The sequence below is a fragment of the Astatotilapia calliptera genome, chromosome 15, assembly GCF_964374335.1.
Source record: "Astatotilapia calliptera chromosome 15, fAstCal68.1, whole genome shotgun sequence".
Lineage (NCBI taxonomy): Eukaryota > Metazoa > Chordata > Actinopteri > Cichliformes > Cichlidae > Astatotilapia > Astatotilapia calliptera.
In genome coordinates this window covers 10,023,040-10,045,595 of record NC_137436.1, presented here as the reverse complement: position 1 = coordinate 10,045,595, position 22,556 = coordinate 10,023,040, and the positions used below count along the sequence as shown (strand labels likewise).

Below are 22,556 nucleotides of genomic sequence, written 5' to 3'. Positions count from 1 at the left end.
GCCCGCACACTGGTGCCTCTGTGTGGAAGCCATGGGTGCGAGAGCTGAAGGGAGGTACATTTAAGGAAAGAGAGAGGTGGGAAAAGACAAGAGAGAGAGAGAGAAAGGGAGAGAGGGAGGTGCAGGAAGTTGCAGAATGGGTTCAGGGGTCAATTCAGCCTGCAGGCCAGGGTGATGCTTTCGGGGCTCAGAAAAAGAGGCCTCTGTTGCATCACGGGAGTCCTTGGTGTGTCCTCTTAATCTTGCCTCTGACCAGACGGGTCTCTCCCTGTGGCTTTGCACACACACAAAGACACATATAAAGCACATGCACCTTGGTTCTTTGTATGTTGGGAGCAACACAGAGAGAGCAGAATAGTCAAAGTATCAGTACAACAATTTTAAAATACTGTGTACTTAAGGTGTAATAAGCAACCGGAGGTGTGAGGTCCTCCTTAACTAGGTCACAGATAAATCTGAAGGACTGAAAAATGATTAATGGAGTGGGAAAGAAGACACAAACCTCTCCTAGATAAATCATTTGGAGTTTTCTTTAATCTTTCAGTTTTTATGAAATATTGGGTTATTTTATCAGCTACAAGCTTCCATCTGAAAAGTATTTTTTTCTTCTTGTGATTTTTAAAGTGGTCTTGTTCTCCAGGCTTTCTGAAGGTCTTTCAAAGTTTTTCTTTGGACATTGGCTGTGTTTCTTCTCACTTTCAATCTACTCCTAGTATCTGACCATTTGGGGATAACGTTTTTTATTGTTAAGACACTTAACACAAGCATAAAAAAACATGAACGAGCATTGTGTCTACACATAAAAGTGAAGTAAAAATAAACACTAAGTGAAAGTTCTGAAGCAATAAGGAAAAACAATTACGCCCTGCTGGATCCACTGAAGACTCATGGGAAATTTTCTCAGTGAAAAAGTGGCTGTCGAGAAGCCATTGATAAGGAAGGGACGCAGGACGAAAAGTCTGACATATGTCAAATTACACAAGAACCAGACTGAAAATCAGTGGCAATAGGTCGTACACAGTGAGCGTCAAAAGCGGTCTGTAAAACACAAAAACTGCACTCCTCTCACATTTTTCTACAAATAAAGTACAAATAAATAATGGGCGGCTCAGGACTTTTGCACAGTACTATCGTCGATTTTGTAAAACAGTTGGGTAAATCCTCAGAAAAAAAGAAGTTGAAAAGGTACAGAAAATGACAAATGACCCGGTGGACCAGCGAGCCCTCTAAGACTGCTCAAGGATGTTCTCCAAGACGTAGGCGTACATGTTTCCTTGTCAACAACCCAGGAAAGACTTCATGACCAGAACCTGAGGGAATTCACAACAAGATGCAAACCCCCCGGTGAGCCTTAAAAACAGAAAGGCCAGGTCGCAGCTTGCAGAAAACACAGAAAAATAAACTGGTTGAGTTTTGGAACAAAGTTCTACAATGGAAAAAAAAATTCTTCCTTTTATATCAAACAGGATGGAAAGCAAAAAGCGTGGTGACAACAAAAAAGAATCATCCTTTTATCTGTCAAACATGGTGGTGCTTATGTTAAGGCTTGGACACGCATGCCTGCTAATGAAACTGGCACGCCAGCATTTGCTGATGGTTTCACTGCTGACGGAAGCAACAGCATGAATGCAGACGTATACAGGCACTTTCTGCGTGCTCAGATTTAGACAGCTGAGTCGAAACTAACTGGACAACAACTCTAAACTTAGAGCTGAAGCAACCGAAGAGCTTTTAAATAGATGAGCAGGTAGACTAACGTGTCAGTCCAATCACCAGAACCAAACATGAACTCTAATGATCAGACTGAACCACCAAGAACTTAAGAAAGCTTTGAAGCTGAAACTTCAACTACACTAAAACTTTACATTTGTAAGTGAAAGTGTCTCACTGCAAACAGGAGTCATTTCTGAGCTGTAGCAGTTGTTAACGCCGATCACACAATCTGATGAAAATGTAACCAGGAACTAGAGAAATCATAAAAATATGCTTGGAGGGATCCTGCAGCTATTGCGAACCCACTGAAGGCATAACTCACATCTGCACTGAATAAGATTGACAGGCTTCAGTGAACCTCTTGCCCTGAGTGTGTGTGTAATGTGAGACAGGTCTTATGACAAGCACTAATAAGCCCAGACTCTTGACCCCGTGGCGGCTAAGCTGACACAGAGGAATGCACTACGACACTGCTAACAAACTCCTGCGACCTGTGCGTGGATAAGCGTGTGGCACGTCAGGTAATGGAGACAAAGCGGGAAATGCTTCGCATTCAGGTCACTGCGCTTAGACTGTAATTTTTTTCCTCAACATGGAAAAAGGCAGAATATTGATCTCTAAGAGAATTCTCTTTGATTTAAGATGTTTAATAAAAGCATCCCTTTGAGCATACATATGTAACTTCAACTCACATTTTAAACTAAACTTATGATTAATTAGTTTTCTTCTTCTCCACCTTTCAGGTCAAGGCACGTTAAGGACACTGATGTTGCTCTCATTTGTTTTAGCTAGAGTTTATGCTGTAGCTAAATTACTTCCTTCTTTCATCACAGTCCTTGTGGGCCTTTTGAAAATAATCCAATCATTAACTGCATGAGGTATGTTTATAGTAATTATGTACAATACTGTGCAAAAACCTAGAGCCACCCATCAAGTCTTTCAGTTTTTCTTTGAAAATTGGCTCTTGTATTACTCATTTTTAGTTCCATCCTTGTACCTGACCATTTTCAGAGCTTTGTTTTCTTTCTTAGTTTTTTTTTTTTTTTTTTTTAAAGCCAAGTAATACTGACCTATGAATCATCCAAGCATAAAAAGGTACCTACCTCGAGGGATGAACCCCAATTATGTCTACAGATAACAGACAACTTAGCAAACAACCAATTTTAGCAGCCAGTCACAAAAATGTACAATTTGTTTCCATTTATTTAGTTCTGCACCAACAAGGTGATTCCCAAAGTGCTATTAGTCAAAAACTTGGCATATCTCAACACGGGGTCAAGTCTGTAAAGAGAAGCCAATGTGAAAGTGCCTTAAACCTGTACTCTTTCTTTTATCAAGGGATGAGTCTGTGGGAAAATAAACTTAAGCTCTCACCCTGCATGTGACCTTAGTGACAATTTTCCTTATGATTTAATGCTTTTGAGTCTATATACATCCCCAAAGTTGAGCCTTAACAGTTTATATGGATAACTTAATCAAAACAATAATTCCCATGCACTTATGAAGAAGAAAATTATTCATTTATGTTGTAGTGTTGGCAGTTTAAAATATCTGTGCTGAGTCTGTGAGGATTGTCATGCAAATTCAACGTTAAGGGGCCATTCAAGAAACTGCAGCTTTTTGGCTCAATGTTTTTGTTGTGCTTTAGCCCTGGAGCCTGATTTCCACACAGGTGCAACCTCAGTAGTTTGCCTTTTTACTGTGAAAACTGCTCATTGTTGTCCCAAGTGTACCTCTATGTACACTCCTGCTTTACAAAGACTCTGATATTAATTTTATTGGAAAAATTGTAGTGGCAGTTTTAAATAGCCGTAGAAGCAAAATGAGGGCAGAAAAATAGTAACTGGACCCAAAAAAAAAGGTCCCTTGTGCATTAGTGACTGCTGGGTATTTACCATACTGTGTGTGTGTGTGTGTTGGCATGTCTGTGTGCCGTCTCATATTGCGCTCAACATGACACTCAGCAGGCGTGACATCAGCTTTCTAGGAGTATCATGCGTCCAGCAGATAAGACAGGTTGTAGCCTCAGAACAGGAAAAAACAAATGAAATACACACACAGCTGCTTGCACTTAATGACTGTGTACACACACAAACACACCACTACTGTACATGTGCTCATCCAGGTATGTTTATTGTTTTCCAGAGTGCACTGATACGACACTGACCACAGACAAGAGCGAGCATTAGAAAAACAAAAAAAATGTCACATTTATGTTTATGTCTCATCAAAATGGTTAATAGATGGATGAATACTGCAAAAACAGAGTGCAGCATCTAACAGCTGAGTGATTATCCGAATATTGATTAGACAAATGTATTAAATGTATCGAAAATGCTCCAATAAAGCCTTGTATGATTATATCTGATACATGGCACGTGACCATAAAAATGTAAATCTGTCAACATAGGCAGCGCTAACGTATCTGTGGCAAGTTAGTAGACGTGTTGCTCAACCACAAAACGCACACAAAGAAAAAGGATTTAACTGAGCCAAAATGATTGACAGCTTGAACGTAATCACAACTTTGACACCTGGTGTCCTTTTGTTTATCAGTGGATCCTTAAAAATGTATATTTACATGATACGCATTATTTATATATTTTTTTATAGTATTAAATATCCTAATCCTACATGCACAAAATGCAGTGTTGTACAACACAGAGAGAGTTTTCTCTGATAATCATAAAAACAACCTTCTGCAAAAGGGCTGGTTTTAAATGTGTAGCTCACGCCTCACCCTTTTTCATTCTTCACTGAAAGCGTTACTGACCACACAGGGAGGAGGCTCAAGCCAACCGGCCCTTACAGAGTTACAGTCTATCAAATAATTTAATCTCATGGTAACTAAATTCTCCATATAACAGTACCACTCAACTCATATCACTTAACTATTTTGTTCATTCGCCTTGCATAGTGTCAGTCTATTTTACATTTACTGTTCTTGGGCTGGTCTTCAATAAAAGGATTTCACACATACACACACACACACACGCACAAAAAAGTAGGTAATCATATATTATACAACACACAGCCTCATGTCAGCTAATCTCAGTGGGCTCCATGAGGAATGATGTAAGTGTCGTCTATGGAAACAAACCGAGCGTATTGCACATGGGTCTTTAAGAAAGCTGACTCAAGTGACTGAATAGCTTACAGTACTCAATGAGGGAACAAAAATGTCACCTCTCACTCTCAGTTAGATCATTTTGGCTTACAGCTACTATGCGCAGAGTGGAAATGCAACAGTGTTGCAGTGATCATCGCTCTGTACAAACACTTACTGCGTAAATTATTGCACCACACGTGTTAAGGGTTCCCTGCACCAAACGTTACACAGTAAATGAGATAAAGAAATGAGCACTGAGCAAACTCTCACTAGGGCAAAACTCAGACATGGGGGCTGCGTGGCTGTAGTGAGAGGGAAAAAAAGGGGGTCAAAGTTCAGTTTACTGTATTTGTATTTGTGTGTTCGGTCAGAAGGAAGTTAACTGAGAACAGCCAGGTTTTTTTTGACGACAAGCGACTCTGCTTTCCACAATGGGGTGAGTCTATTTGGGCCACTCCACTGTGGCAAAAAAGGGGTGGGATTTGATATCGTCCACACCTCCCACACCTGCCCCCAGTCTCTCTGTCGGGTTGTACTGGAGCAGCTGCACAGGAGCACAAGACAGAAATTGAAGAGAAAAAAAAACATTAATGAAACTAATAATTTAAATGACACAAATAAACCATATTATTCCAAAAGCCTTTCTCAACGTCTGAGTTAAAAACAGTACATCTGACAGTTTCAAACTACCACTAGCTGTTGCCTATGAAAGTATAAGCACTGTATTGCATACGATGATACCAAAATCAAGACATCAGGCAGATCCAATAAATACGGTATACAGTCTGTATATGCTGTCACCTTGTAGGCATAGCCACACTGGCTTACTGTTAGCTTCATGCTACATTAAGCAGAGAGAAATCCAGGCTGACCACATTAATATATATCCAAAGATTACCAAATTTTGAGGATTTGCAATTAGCTCTAAGATATTATCACAGTGCCAGCTGTGTTATTAAGGACATGTCCATCATCAGTAGTGCATGTTCATCTGCCATAATCTGACTGACAAATGCATACTGTATATTCCTTATCATTTAATGACGTTAAAGTGAAGCTTGGCTTTTTTAAAAATATATTTGAAGATTTCACTGTTGTGTCATTGCACTTCTCAGAGATTACTAACATGTCTGGTGGAAAACATCAGTGAATGTCAACCCATTTCTTCCACTGTATTTGTTGCATACTAACCACTAGCACTACTATAAGAAATTATTAGTTGTTCTTCCTTTGTTTCTGGGAAAGCCCTACTCAATATCTGTTTAGGAGGGAAACCTAATTCTGTGTACAGCATTTAAGTTAGTAGTAATCACACTAGACTCTCACCTGCTCTAGCAGAGATCTGGCCTCATCCGAAACAGACTCGGGGATGTTGAGCGCTGTGTGACGACCGATTCCTGCTGGATGGCAGCGCAGCAGAGACTGTGCAGAGGGAAGGAGGAGTGGAAAGAAGAGAGGTAGATAACCATCATGTAAACACACAGAATATACAGACACCCGCAGAGCACAAGTCAATGTTAAAGCACCAGGACTGGACAAATAGGGAGGAGATCAGAGAGCGAGAGCACCTGAAACAACACTGATCACACCAACTGCAACAAGCTAATGATTTCAGCACTGTTGCTCTTTCTTGGAGCCGTCCCTCTGTGTGTGTCACATGAAGTGAAAATCACAGGAAAAAGAAAGAATGACAAAAACATTATTGTGTTTGGTTCGTTTGTTCTTCGCTTACACAGAGAAAGCTTCCTGGAAGGGACAGCAGCTCATCACCGGTAAATGCGAAACGTTTTTTTATATTTTGAGAGGTAAAACCTGATCAGGTCAAATTATCAGTTCACTCAGAGGAAAATAAAGCAAACCTAATCCTGCAAGTGAGAAAAAGTAAGCAGTAAGACCTCCAAATGCTTTCCTAACCACAGTATATAGCCCAATTGTTGAAATAATTGACAATAATGAGTGTAATTGCCGCTTGTTGTAAAAGCACTTTTCTCAGTGCATCTTCACTGACAGGCTGGAAATGCTAGAGCAAAATGTGTGCACCAAGCAAAAGCCTTAAACTGTGTGTGTTTGTATGGGGGGGGGGGGGGGGGGGGCTGTGTGTTTTTTCCATCAGTTAGGTCGGTTGGCTCTCTCTCTCTCTCCTGATATGTGCTGCAGGAGTTCTGGCTGCGTTCCTAGCCGCAGTCAAGACTGCTCCAGGCAAGATCTTATCCTGCAAGGATCAAGAGACACTATGTGTGCCTGTGTGAGTGTATCCTTGCCAGGACTGTACCAAGACATAATCATCAAAGGAGACATCTGTGTCACTCAGTTTGCTTTTTGTTTATTTATTTGTTTTGGGATTTTTTTTCTTTTTTTTACCCAGGTAAGTAGTTGTTTATTGTTCCAACACAATGGCCCTAACCTAACACCCCGACTCATGTCTGAGCCACTGAAAAGAAGCGCTGATGGCTGATATGAAAATGTGCCCACTGGCAATCAGTTAGAATTTATTGAAATTTAATAGACAATGAAAAATTGAAGGGACGCTCTGCACCTGCACTGGCCGTTTGTGCTTGCATCCGTGTGCGAATTTGTCCTTCAAGAGAGCAGCAAGTTATAATTAGCATGCGTTTGTGTACATGCATAACAGCTATAAATGTATCCGTTATCTTCAAAACAAAAGGCTCTGAGATTCTCCCCTTTCTCCCAAGCTGGTCTTAAAAGATGGTCCCCTCTGATCCTGGACCAGCCGAGCTGCAGCACCTTGAGAGCTGCCCTGGTCTTCACCTTCCACGGCGATCTAAGGTCGGTGTGCTCCAAGCCCAGCGCTGCTCTAGGAGCCAGCAAAGAGGCCCGGTGAGAGCTGACCCCATGGCCCAGCAGATGGAGCTCAGGCTGGGGGAGAAAGTCACACCGACACCCCTGGCACTCCCTGAGAACCAGAGTAAGAGACTGCAGCCAAGACGCACCTCGCACAAACACGCACACACCAAAACAACAACCTCCACCTACTCAAACACATACAGACACGCGCGCAGAATCACACACAACCTGGCACGACCATAAAGAGTGTGAGAGAGTTGAAAGCCAAGACACCTACAGACATCCCACAACACCTTCACAACAAAGATAAAAAAACAAAACAAAACAGTTTTTGTACTTTTTGACTCACCATGCCTGTCAGGAGTTCAAACAGGATGGCGCCCAAACTCCACCAATCACACGATGCCGTCTCCTCACCAATACCTCCCACCTCTGAAGCGAGAGCGAGAGGAGAGAGACAGAAATGATCAATAAATTAAAAAGCAGAGAAATCATCTGTGTGTGGGAGAGGAACCCAGGTAACAATAATAAACTAGTGACAAATGTGAAGTCGGGATATGATCAACCATACAGACGTGGAGTCGTTGATCTTAAGCCTACGATAAACTTTAAGGATCTTGCTTTTGTGCCACCGTTTCAGAGTAACAACTTGGATTAATATTTTGCTGAATTGTTGCAATCAATTCGAAATGAGCACAAAAACGTGGCCACACTCACACACAAAGTGTGTGTCTCATAAAAGGGTGATTTGCATAATAAAAAGCAGTTAAATTGAGGAAACCGTCTGTGCTGCAACTTCACGCCATCTGCATGACCTGACCTCAAACATAAACACACACACTCATGCAACACACAGACACTCAGGCAGCACATACACACACACAAATCAAGAAAGATAAAGCAGGAACACTTGAGGAAAAAAAAAAAAAAAAAAAAAAAGAGTAAAATATGTTGTTCATTTTTCTTTACTCCCACATTTTCTTTTAGTTGAGCTCAGGGCTAAAACTAATGACATCAGCTTGTTTGAAGAAAAAAAATTCTTCATTCAAGTATTTTTTTGCTCCGTATAGTGTCAGAAACTAGTTTCCTATTTTACTTACATCCCAAAATTATGTATTTTGTTCAAAAACCTGACAGAAATAACTGATCTACAACCCATCTGGCAGGCTCCGCAGCACAAGTCTAACTAAGACACAGAGAACAAGAGTGACACTTGTTTGCAAAAGTCAAGCGTGTACGGCAGCTCCATTGGGTACCAGATGGCCTCTTGTGCCGCTTAGTGTCCCTCTCCTCTCCTGTCCAGAGGGAGGGGGTCTGGTCGCCCACTGGGCCGGGACCCAGGGTCATGGTTGTGTGCGCCCAGGGACCTGGCTCCTCAGCTGGAGGAGGATATTAGACAAAGACCCCTCGTCTCCTGGAGGCTGCTGAGAACTCCAGGGGACTGTGCAGCTCTCTTGCAGCCAAGGTTAGAGAGGGCTATGATACGACTTGCATGTTTCATATACTCACAAACACACACACGCGCGCACGGCCAACTGAGCAACCAGTCTTCAGGGCTCCCCAGGACTACTGTTTTGACAGCCAAGGAGAGAAGATCGTCATTGAATGGACCAGTGATACCTGTGTAGTTATAAGCTGGAGGGAAAATACTGGACACACACACACACACACACACACACACGAACGTCTCAGAGCAAGGTCGATGTCATCACAATGGATTAATGTCTAAGGAGCTGCAGGGAGAGTACAGTGGAGCTGGCTACACTTACCGCTCTGTCAGAGCGAGGCAGGAGAAAGGGAGATGCAGAAAGAGAGGAGAGGATGGGCGAATTAACTGCATCCACAGGCCATGGGTCGTGCAAAGCCCAGTGTTACGGTGTGCTACACGATATGCACATTTTCCACACTGAGCATACTTAAACTAACTTTGCATTGTATTTCTTCAACAGCTCAAAGAAGAAGAAGAAAAAAAAAAACACACGAGAATTCTAAGACAACAAAGGGATACAGACAAGTTCAGCTCCAACGCGACAACAATACAGTGTGTTCACCTCATGGCCTCTTCTTCCCTTTCCCCTCAACAATGAAGTTCCCTCCTACTTTGTATCTTAATCACACTTCATCTCCTCCCTCCTGGGGGCCATAAGGAACTTTCTCTCTTCTCCTCTCGGTCTGACTTCCCTAAAAACTTAACCGACAGTCATTACCAAAAGAGGAAGTCAAGTATATGCAGGTAGGAAGTAAGGAAGGATTGATGTTTGCTGTTCCAAGGCAAGGCGAGCACTGTGTGTAAAGGATCTCTCGACAATTTAAAACAAAGAGATTTACACAAGACATGCAAGGTATAAATACATTTGTATAAAAAGATTCCATTATAAAAACGATACGACGAAACCACAAAGAGACTGAATAAACTTCAAGTTTATGGGAAAAACTAAAGAAAAGAAAAGGCCAAGACCCTACACCGTGCATGAATGGAATCTCTGGATTAAGAAGGAACTTTAGATCAACACGAACATCTACAAATATACACACACTTGTGAACTTTTGACCAGTGTCCAGTTTTGCCTGCAATCTCAATGATAAACTAATTGAAAACTCCTAATCACGTGTAAGTTGGGCCAAGCAGATAAAATCCTTTAACTAATCTGACTAACAAGCAAACAAATCTTAGGATGTCTTTCTGGGAGTTCCTTTCTCAAGGTATCAACGCACAAAAAGATCTACTAACGTTTGCAACTACCATTAATACATTTAACATTGGGAAAAAAGGATATCTTATTTTTTGCACTTGATAATGAAATGAACTGACTGCGCCATTTAGTAAATCTGACCCTTAATTTTATGATGACACGGGTCCAAAGCCCCGACCAACATTTGGAACCAGTAGCTGTGAAGTCCAAACAACTTTGAATTGATTTGTAGTGAAGGTTTCTTCTAATTAGACAAGATATACTCAAATGTTGCCAGTAAAATGACCCCATATCACAACAAAGACACCAGATCACCTCCACTCTAGGGGGCAGGGGGTGAATTTCTTTTTCCATCTGCATGTACATGTATAGCCTCTCAGCCTGGGGAAACATTAGCAGCTGAATTATTTGACATACATAAAAAATGTGAGCAATGACAGTGTCACTCAGAATCTGGTCTTTCATCTGACTTGTTAGAGTGACATACCAAGATAAGGTAAATCATGATATAATCTAGAGGTGACTGGTCGATAAATTTGCAGTTGCCTTAATGTAGCTCAGAGTTCATGTCCACATCAAGATTCCTGGCATATTTACAAGCAGAGTAAACACACTGAAATAGTAAAGCAGAAGTACTTTAAGGCTTCAGGGTACATGTTCTTCTTTGTATAACCTTTCAAAAAATAATGAGATGATGGCTCTGTGTCAAAAGGAGAACTAAACTGTAACTTCAATCAGATCAGGCGTGGCTGAGCAGGTAAAAGGACTTAAAAAAACAAAACAAAACAAAAACAATAAAACAAACAGTGGTTATGATGATCGTGTCCTGAGGAACTGCCTTGTCACCTCAGAGAGGAAGAATATTTAATTTCCCTTTTCTTAGAAATCGAAGACAATCGGTTTTGGCTGTGCTTCCTTCTCAGCAGAACAATAAACAATTCCCATTTCTGCTCAAATCAGGTCGTGTTCGCGCAAAGGCGTTTTTTTTTTTCTTACCAGGAACAAAACATTAGCCATCTGATGTTTATCAGTAAAGAAAAAAATGGTGAGAAAATAAATAAGCAGAAGTGCTGGACAAACGGATTAATGCCCTGCTGCCGATGCATTTTCCAAGAACACTCCTGTGTTTTTTTGGGTGTGAATATGTGTTATTTAAAAACATGTTTCTCTCCTTCTGACACACACACACACAGTCACAGCAGGCCCCCTGCTAGCTTTCTGGCAAACATTCATAAATCTGTCATCAGGAATGAAGCCATTGCATGAGTTGACCCTGTCTGGATAAACAGCAATGCATAACAAGGGCAGGACGGACACACACACACACACACACACACACACACACACACACACACACACACACACACACACACACACACACACACCTAAAGACATATGCATGTCCATGATGTAGAAGTCTTCTGGTGTGACATAAATAAATAAACAAAGTGTGTGACAGCTTCTACATTTTAATGTGTCTTTATGGATGAATTTTAAATAAAGATGAGGCAGAACGAGACGCTAGAAAGAGAGAGAAAGTTGCCAGCGTTTGAGTAGGACAGTCGATATATGTCGAAGCAGTCTTTTCATTTAACAGCAGCGTAACACCCCCCCTGTTGGCAGCTAAAATGCATTACATCCTTAAATTCACATGGGATCAACTTGTTTGACTAACTAGACCTTTCACACTTAGGCCGAGGTGGGTTCAGTTTCAGCTCAGTTCACAGGTCATCTGCCTTTTATCACAGAACCACATTTTCTTCCCGGTCACATATTGTCGTAAAATGTTTTTGATGCTACGGCATGAATTATACTAATGTGAGCCAAACACATTATTTTTTCAGGAGGAACTGCAGATGGCTTAGATGAAGTAAAGGTGTCATTATGTTGCTGTCTCCTGCGCCTCTTACCATTGAAACACGCTGTCAAGGATGACTTCCATTGAACTAAAAACTGTAAATTTTGGTTTAACTGAAACATTTTGATATCATTTTAAATGAAATATATTTATGGGTACCAAATATGTACCAAAAATACATGAGGATAGAACTTAAAAAGCTTGCATAAAATACAATGCATTAAAAAAATCTTTTAATGAGGCTATATTTACTGGATAAGCATCATCCGCATATTACAGTTTACTCATCAACCACGCATTTGAGACTAGTGTAAAAATTACCACTGCTTACAATAACTGAAGAAAAATAAACAAGTGGGATGTCTTTGCTCACCATTTAAGAGTTTAAGCTAGCTTCCACATCACTCACAACACATGTCTCAAAATGTATGCACTTCTATTAGTAAGCTGTTAAACAAGCTGCTGCCAAGGGAATAAAAATGAACACTTTGGATATTAAAGAGAGCATTTGTTCCTTTCAGATTTATTACAAAAGTGAGACACTGTACGTTCTAGACAAAAGGAGGATTTAAATCTGAAGTGACCTTCCTGACTTGAGCGAGAGGATGAATATGAAAGAATAGCTAAATATAAGTGTGTGGGAGAGTGAATGGGTGTGAGGGTCATTGTGAGTGTCTCAGAATGCATCCAGTGTTTTCAACTAGCCGCTAAAACATTTTGAGAAGATTAAACACATCACGCACACTCTGCCTGACAGCCTTAGTGTGAAGCCACCTGCTTAAAGGACCAATACATTAGACGGCACACATACATGTACAAATGCCCAACCACGCATGCTGAAGGGCTAAGTAGGGACTCGGTGCTGTAGTCTAGCACCAGTTTGTTTTAGGCAGCTTTTAAACAGCATGCCAGAGCTGCCACAAGCAGGCCCGCCGTGCTACCAGTTGACTGCTGCACAACAGCGCACTCTACAGGACATCAGAACAACTACAACGAGATTCAGCAACTCACATTTGTGGAGGAAGAGTTAAAAATGAATGGCGTTTCTTATTTATTCTTAATATACTGACCAATTAGACAGGTAAATAAAATGAATAAGAAGTATTTTAACCCCATGAAAGATTTATGTACATTTATTTTATTTTGTTAGTTTTTCAATACTTCATATTTCATTAGTTTATATAAAAAGGAGCTTTTTTTGCAAGCTCCTTTGAGTATTATGGTGGTGGGAATTATCAAAAGTCAGCATATAATTAACTGCAAATATACCCACTAACTGATAAAATGAAAGAAATCAATAGAAAAATGTACTGAAACCTTTGCATATGTCTCACCTGGCGCACAGTACATATTGGCAATGGCCTGTTTGTCACAGGATTCCTCCACATCACTCCAGCTGCAGAAGTAGGTAAGCTGAACGTGACCTAAGATGAGAAGAAAAGACAGAAAGCGTTCAGCTTGGAGTCTGTTAAACATAAATCTGTTGCTCTGCCTCTCATCAAACCCACACGTCTAGTGTCACCCAGACACTCAACTTTTCAAACTGTTCACCCCACCTTTAAAGCACTTCCTTCCTCCATTCCTTTCTGCCGCTCTACATCCCTCTGAACTTTTCAAGCACACAGCCCCAGCGATTACTCCTGTTTAGCGGGTACCCGTTAACGCTATCATTAGAACTAATGGTGTCATTAGGTAGCCGTGGCCATTAGCCTGGGCTAGCCAGACTGATGCACCACACTAGGCCGTTGATGGGCCCTTTAGAACAATAATTACCACCAGGGAGACGAAAACAGCCACTCAGCTAATTAGATGCTTGTTGATAACGAGGTGGAGAGAGATGATTGTAGGACGACAAAAGAAGAAGTTGAGGGGGAATCTGTGACCTCATGGTAAAACAACGCTTTCGCTTCTCAGAGAGACTTCATTCTGCTAAACAGATTAGATCACGGCTGACTGATGAAGGCTGTGGACTGTATCTTTACAATGCAAGTTATCCAGTTTGGGGAGGGAAAAAAGGGCAAATTAAACATGACAACTGTTATATACAGTAGCTGCTTCATGGTGATTTATTTATCTCTTTTTAAACCTGGTTTTGTCCAGCTTCTGGTAAATTTAATCAAGATTAGATTAATCAAGTGCGCATTTAATTTTCATATTGACTGTTAGAGGTTTAAATTGCTTCCCTGGTTTCTTGTTTTAGTGCATTTTATCGTTTCATGTAGGGCTGTGCGATATGACTAAAATCTCATATCCCGATATAAAACATCTATCGTCCCGATAACGATAAAAATCACATTTTCTGTAAATTCTGTGAATCTCGGGTAGCTGAAGTGTTTCCAGCTGGGCGTCGTGTACCTGGAGTCGACTGTTTCAAATGATGCAAGAAACTACACATTTTTAGACATAGGTTGTAACGGCCGCTGTTTTCTTTGTGAGTATTTATTACACGCCGTGCTGCGGGGAAAAGCCTGTTCTAACGTTTGAGTCTAAGGTTTATTTTTTAGCACCTGACGGCTCTTTTTTTTGCTTCTCATCCGTAAATACTCTGCATACTTTTTCACGTGATTTCGTTTATTTTGAAAAGTCTCAACAGGATCTTGAGCTTTATTGTGAAGGATTTATGTGGAAACTAAACAAGCGGACATGCCATGGTTTTACCATCGTTGTTGCTAACGACAATGCATAAAAACAGGCGCTTGTCCGTCAGTAGTGTGGTTATATTAAATATAAGAGAAAGAGAGAACTTTAAGAAATTAATATAGCCACTACAGTAGGGCTGCTCGATTATGGCAAAAATGATAATCACGATTATTTTCACTGAAATTGAGATCTCGATTATTTGACGATATTTATTTAACAATAACAATGTATTGAATAATGACTTTAAAGATTGTCAAAAAATAATATAAAATAGTGTGCAAATACTGATAACAGTGCAAATGTTTGCAATATAAAAAATAAATGAAAAATGTAAACATCTATGTTTAGTAAACTTTGCATTGTTGCTCTGTGGTGCAGCTACGACACCGTAGCAAAGTTTACACACTATGTCTACTTGATCCACGTCTGACTCCGCAAACCCATAATGTTTCCACACCACTTTAGTTTTTTTTTTACCTCTCTTTTCAACCAACGGCAGTCACTCTCCTCTCCAAATAACTTCTGCTTAGCTTTCCGAGCTTCCCTCGGGTCCTCTTAATCAGCGGTACCCAACCTTTTTTGCGCCACGGACCGGTTTATGCCCGACAATATTTTCACGGACCGCCTTTAAGGTGTCGCGGATAAATACAACAAAATAAAACTAGTACCGGTACCGAAAAAAAGAAGATTTATTCATAACACACGTGAAAAGACCCAGGGAAACCGAGTTAACGATAAAAGCGATAACAAAATAACGCTGAAAACTGATAAAAACCCTGAAAACTATACATTTCACACTTGAGCCTCAACTCTCGCGGCCCGGTATCAAACGAATCACGGACCGGTACCGGTCCGAGGCCCGGGGGTTGGGGACCGCTGCTCTTAATTATTGTGACACGTGTTCGAAATGCAGAGAGGTGCGCTCGATTTTCCACACGGAGCAGCGCGAGAGTAAAGCACGAGGGAGGGGCTAATAATCGGCTCAGTCATTTTTAATGATCGTTGAAAGCTCAGATCGTAATCGAGATTAAAATTCGATTAATTGAGCAGCCCTACACTACAGTGACCATCAAAACGATGAAAAATATTGCCGTAAACTGTTTATTTTGCGACACCACATATCAAACAGCCCTAGTTTCATGTGTAAAAGTCCTTAACATACATGTTACCCATGTACCCAGTAATCCACCAAGAAGTGACGGGAATGATGACTTGGGGTAGCTATTACCAAGGTTGGAAAAGTATGGTAAACTAGACTAATTATTAACATTCTGTCATTAAACTGCATATCCTTCTTTCTTTACTTATCAAACATAACTAAATATTAATTTTGATCTTATTCCCCTTTAAGGACTGATTAAATGCCCGACAGAATAAAAACAAAACCCTTAACACAATTATAAAGGGTATGGACAAAAAAAAGTCTGACCTTGGTGGTCAAGCAGGATGTTATTGGGATTTAGGTCCCGGCAGATGATCCCTTCTTGGTGTAGAGAATCCAAGGCTGTCACCATCTCTACTGCCCAGCACCGTACAAACTCCTCCGGGATACGAGCTTGGGAAGCAGCCAACGACAGCTTGTCCAGCTCGGCAAACAGCCGGGATACTTCTTTATCAAATTCGCTGCCACCTGTATTACTAATAACTCTTGATGATTCGTCATCAAGTCCTAATAAATTCTCAACCGCTCCACAGGCCTCTGTGCCATTTGTGGCCGAGTCAGAGCCTGTGCTGTTTGGAACCAAGTCTGTGTTTACTCTTGCACTGGGCTCTAGTTTCTCACTATGAGAATCAGTGTCTGGAATGCCTGTGTCAAGAGGGAGGTCATTATTTTGGCGTTCAGAGTGGATAAACATTTTGTCAGAAGCCTCTTGTCCCAATGCCAGACTGTAGTCATCCAAAAGCGAGTTGAATGGAGATGGAGATGCAACACTCGTGTCACAAGTTGCAGAGGCTGTACATAAAGATGAAAGGTCCTGCTCCAGTGGCTGTTCCTCCTCTTCCTCAGGCTGAGTATGAAGCTGTAAGACATCTGGCTGGATGAACTTTTGAGGAGAGGCCGTGACCTCGAGGCCCAGACACACTCCTGAAGTCTCCAATTCCTCCTGTAAAGAGTCTGCAGTCCCACTCACTACAGGGAGGTTCACCAAAAGGTCTGGTGGATGCCCCTCATCCTCCACTACTGCTTCTTTAAATGAGATCACTGGCACTGACTCATTGGAGGCTTTATCACTACAGTCCAAACCCCAAAGATCCAACCCGGGACCTTTGACCTCCTGAGCCAGCTCTGGAAGATCTTCAGTTACACCTGAGTCCAGGTCGGACGTAGAAAAGAAAGGGACTTGTTTATGAGAGGGACGCTGCTCTCCTAGTTCAAGGCACATAACCTCGCTTGCACTGTCTTTGCTGTCAATACGAAAAAACTCCATTGGCGTGTTCTTGGACTCATCTAAAGACAGAGGCACAGCGGGGGAACGTAAAGGACTAAAGACTTCATTGTGATCCTGTCCCTCACCGCGGTTTTGATCGCTGTCTTGGGCATTACCGCTTTTATCAGACAACTCACTGAAGAAGCCAAGCTCCTGAGAACTGATTGGTGAAGAAAGGCTTTCATTGCTGAGAAGTGAGCGGCTACGTGACGATGTGGTGGTCGTTGCATTAGGTACCTCTAATGAGAGCATTTCCTGCTCACTCTTCTCTTCCTCCTCCTGCAGTGCATCCGGTTCTACTTTCTCCTGTTCATACTCATTGCAAAGGGTCAAATAGCTGTTGGTGCACTCTTCTTCAGAAGTGGCTCCAGAGTCAGTTTGCTCCACAAGCCTGGGAGGAAGAACGCTTTTAAGAGGAGAAAAGAGGCTCTCGGGTTCCTTCTGTAGCCCAGAGACAGACTCTGAATCAGCAACAGGCACCGAACCACAGCTGGCTGAATCTACTTCCAGCTGTGGCATGGTATGTTGAGGAGAGCGCACGGCAGTTGTGTGACTTTTCTGGATGAAAGGGATGTCAAAGCTGTCCTCTGGGCTGGAGTTATGCATGTATTTTCCAATGTGAGACCACAGTTTCCCACCTGAAAAAAGCAGAGCATTAAAAAGAAAACAGTGCACAATATGGGGAGAACCAGAGGTATCAGAAGTAGAACTTAGGGAGCAGACAGAAACAAATGAGCCAATATTAGCTAGATAATCACTTTCCTGTTTTTCTTTGTGATTATTATCATGAACACATAATCTTGTTCCTAGGAAACAGTTTTCTTTATCTAAAACATTTCTGCTCCAGCGTTAACAATAACAACTTATCTTCCTGTAGACCAGAGGTCCCCAACCATTGGCCTGAGGACTGCTACCAGGCCGCAAAGACAGAAGAAAATTGCTTAAAATTGTATGTATTTTATTTTTTATCAGTTTTCCAGACATTTTTACTTTTCCAAACAATGCCACTTTCGAGTTGGACTTAACTCCTGCACTTAACTTAGTTCTGAGATTTTTTTCTGCCCCCATGCATCAGTAACTCTGAAAGCTAACCCTCACAAAAAGCTGAGGACAATGGAAAGAAAACTGTATTTAAAAGAAAATGTCAAGAATCCCATTTAAATTGCAGCTTCAGGTGCAACTTTCGCAACAGGTGATTCACACGCTCCACATCTACTCTGTATAATATTGCCCAGCTAGCTAATAAAGCCATGAAACAAGCTCTGGGCTCCCACTGATTCTGCATTATGGCGAATTGGTATTGATGTGATAATCATGTAATAATTATTGACAGTGCATAATATAAAGTGCGATAGTTATATTTGCATTACAAGCTGCCACCCTCTAGTTCATGATAAAACAGGGGCCCACTGCTCTAGAGAACACATTACAGATCGTCTATGTGGAGAGGTCAGGTGACTAAGCTAACCATAACATCAAATTTTACATTGGATGTGAAACACCTTTGATTCTACGCCTCTACACTCTTCTTCCATTCTTCACTTAAAATTTACTGGTACTTGTTAACTACTTAACAAGTACTTAGTGCGCATGCGCCAACCAGCGTGCAGCCTGTTACAGTCGCTCCTGCTTTTCTCTTAGTTTAGCTTTTTTTTTCTACGTATTCTTTTTTTTCCTGACTTGTATTTTCCTCCGTTTTCTATCTCTTACTCAATCATGTGGATTGAGAGAGTTTTTGTTCTTCTGGTGGCCGTGGAACTGTTACTTTTATCAAGGAACGGGACCGCGGCACATCTCCTACACGCACGGACCGTTTACTCCAGAGATCAGCTGATCGCCCTGATGCCGGCCGGTTCGCTGGCCAGGCCCGCAGAAGTACCAGCTGAAATTTGGAGGAAAACACATCGGGGATGCAGAGGTCAAGGACAGAAGAGAAGAAAAAAGGTGACGGTGAGACAGCGGAGGCTCGAAGCGAGGAGGAGGTTTAAACCGTGTCTGCCGTCTATCGTGATGGGTAATGTGCGATCGTTGGCAATTAAAATCGACGAGCTCTCAGCACTGGTACGGAGTCAGAGGGAATACCGAGAGTGTAGCCTGATGTGTTTCACCGAATCATGGATGCACCAGGACATTCCCGATGAGAATGCTTCCGTGGAAGGCTTCCACACTGTTCGGGCGGACAGGGACAGCATCGCTAGCGGTAAGCGGAAAGGAGGTGGGCTTGCTGTTTTAGTTAACAATGGTGTAACCCTGCCAACATAACAATCAAAGAAAGGATTTGCTGCCCGGACACTGAACTGTGTGCTGTTGGACTCAGGCCGTATTATTTACCCAGGGAATTCTCTCACGTCATCTTGGTGGCTGTTTATGTTCCCCCCTCTGCTAACCCCACAGCTGCATGTGACACTATCCACTCTGCCATAGCTCGGCTACAGACTCAGCACCCGAGTGCCTTTATTGTGATCTCGGGTGACTTCAACCATGTATCACTGGACAATACACTACCAACATTCAAACAATATGTGGACTGTCCCACCAGGGGAGAGAAAACTTTAGACTTACTGTATGCTAACGTCAAGGATGCATACAGCTCCTCCTCCCTCCCCCCACTTGGTAGGTCAGATCATAACCTGATTCACCTCACCCCCCGCTATGTGCCAATTGTGAGGAGGGAACCTGTGACCACCAGGACTGTCAGGAGGTGGTCAGAGGAGGCCTTAGCAGAACTACAGGGCTGTTTCGAGGTGACCGACTGGGAAACACTCTGTGAGCCTCACGCCGAGGACATCAATGGGCTTACTGAGTGTATCACAGACTACATAACTTTCTGCACCGACTCCATTGTTCCAGCTCAGACTGTTCATTGTTACCCAAATAACAAGCCGTGGGTGACTAAGGACATCAAAGCCCTCCTCAACAACAAGAAGAGGACTTTCAGAGGGGGCAACAAAGAGGAGGTGAGGAAGATCCAGGTGTTACTAAAGGACAAGATCAGAGAGGCTAAGGACAATTACAGGAGGAAGCTGGAGTGGAAACTCCAGCAGAACAGCATGAGAGAGGTGTGGAGGGGCATGAAGACCATCACTGGATTCAGGCCAACCAACAGCAGGGGAACTGAGGGAGGTGACAATAGAGCCAATGAGTTGAATCTGTTTTTCAATAGATTCGACACCACAGTGTCTGCTCCTACCCCCACAACCTCACCTGTAGTCAGCCTGGAATCCAGAGCCACACCACTGTGCCAGCCTCTCTCTTCACATGGCGCTGTTGCCTCCTGTGAGATTCCTGACACCCCTCCCCCACCCATCACCTTCACTCAATACCAGGTTGAGATGCAAATGAGGAGACTTCACTCAGGCAAGTCTGCTGGACCAGACGGAGTGTGTCCCCTTGTCCTCAAGACCTGTGCCCCCCAGCTGTGTGGAGTCTTTCATAAACTGTTTATGCTGAGTCTGAGTCTGCAGAGGGTCCCGGTGATGTGGAAGACATCATGCCTCGTCCCTGTACCAAAGACGCCACGTCCCAGTGGCCCCCAGGATTACAGGCCCGTGGCATTGACCTCCCACATCATGAAGACCCTGGAAAGGCTCATCCTGGACCAGCTGCGACCCATAGTAAGACTACACCTAGATCCCCTTCAGTTCGCTTATCAGCCTCGTCTCGGAACTGAGGACGCCATCATCTACCTGCTCAATCGTGTCTACACCCATCTGGACCAGCCGGCGAGCACTGTGAGGGTCATGTTTTTTGACTTTTCCAGTGCTTTCAACACCATCAGGCCGACCCTCCTGGGTGATAAGTTAGCAGCGATGCAGGTGGATGCTTCTCTGGTGTCCTGGATTGTTGATTACCTGACAGGAAGACCACAATATGTACGTCTCCCACAGTGTGTGTCTGACAAGGTGATCAGCAACACAGGGGCACCACAGGGGACTGTCCTCTCCCCCTTCCTCTTCACCCTCTACACCACAGACTTCAGCCACTGCACAGAGACATGCCATCTTCAGAAGTTTTCTGATGACTCTGCGGTGGTTGGATGCATCAGCAGGGATGATGAGACAGAGTACCGGGCTGTGGTCGACTCCTTTGTCACGTGGTGTGAGCAGAATCATCTGCAGCTCAACGTGGCAAAGACCAAGGAACTGATCGTGGACTTCAGGAAGACCAGGAAACACTTGACCCCTGTTTCAATTCAGGGGGTCAGTGTTGACATTGTGGAGGACTATAAATACCTTGGAGTACACATTGACAATAAACTGGACTGGGCTAAAAACACCACAGCACTTTACAGGAAGGGCCAGAGTCGTCTCTATTTTTTGAGGCGACTGAGGTCCTTCAACATCTGCCAGAAAATGCTGAGGATTTCCTATGAGTCTGTTGTGGCCAGTGCGATCCTCTATGCTGTTGCATGCACAGGAGCACGTTCAGTGAGAGACTGAGATTACCGAAAAGCACCACTGAACGACACAGGAAATCATTCCTGCCTGTGGCCATCTCCCTGTACAACGCATCCACTTAACACACTGTTTGCTGCTACAACTACACATGTTTCTTTTCCAACTATTTATCTATGAGTGACTTATGTATGTATGTATGTATATATATGTATATATTGTACTATTCTTAGTTAGTGTATTGTCTGTCTTGTCTTAATGTTGGTTTAAAATGGAGCACTGTAACAAAAAATAATTTCCCCCAGGGATCAATAAAGTATTCTGATTCTGATTAATTAATAACTGACTTAAGTACAACAAAGTATTGGCACACAAATGAGTTTGAGAGTTTGGGGATTTCCATGCAGGTAGAAATCCCCATTTTTTTGACACCATTTTCCAGATGTGCATCTACGGAGCCCCGCAGGGGACATGGGAGAAAAAAAAAATTAGTTAGAAAAAAAAAATTAAGACGGACTTTTGCGAGATCTCGCAAAACAAACTCGGGATGTCGCAAAAGTATTGCGAGATCTCGCAAAAGTTTTAGCCGCATTCTTCGGAGGCCGCCAGCTCGAAGCCGACCGGGAGGTCGAGGCACGATGTGCCGGGAAAGCGGTGTTCCTCCCGGCTGTAGTAGGTCTCGACCTCCCGTTAGCTTCGAGCTAGTGGCCGCCAGCTCGAAGCCGACCGGGAGGTCGAGGCACGATGTGCCGGGAAAGCGGTGTTCCTCCCGGCTGTAGTAGGTCTCGACCTCCCGTTAGCTTCGAGCTAGTGGGTGTCAGATCTCCAAAAACGTCGGAGCACTTTTGCAAATATGTGATGTCTTGTAAACCGAGCAGGTATCTGACGTTTACACAACTAAATTCACGCCTCAAA

The 22,556-nt window shown here is 42.7% G+C and overlaps 1 protein-coding gene across 4 annotated transcripts in view; it reads right to left on the bottom strand.

Moving 5' to 3' along the window:
- Positions 1–3,825: 3,825 nt before the first annotated feature.
- Positions 3,826–22,556, bottom strand: part of rps6kc1 (ribosomal protein S6 kinase polypeptide 1) — a 28,420-nt gene continuing 9,689 nt past the window's right edge. For 2 of the 4 annotated variants that reach the window (XM_026142278.2, XM_080289706.1), the window contains 5 exons: positions 16,248–17,885; positions 13,513–13,602; positions 7,977–8,059; positions 6,149–6,244; positions 3,826–5,366 (listed from right to left, as the gene is read on the bottom strand). In XM_026142278.2, coding sequence (XP_025998063.2) covers positions 5,265–5,366; positions 6,149–6,244; positions 7,977–8,059; positions 13,513–13,602; positions 16,248–17,885 — 2,009 coding nt within the window. In that variant the 3' untranslated portion in view covers positions 3,826–5,264. Of the gene's footprint in view, positions 5,367–6,148; positions 6,245–7,133; positions 7,737–7,976; positions 8,060–13,512; positions 13,603–16,247; positions 17,886–22,556 lie in introns of those variants that run through there. The other 2 variants (XM_080289705.1, XM_080289704.1) reach the window with 2 other exon arrangements.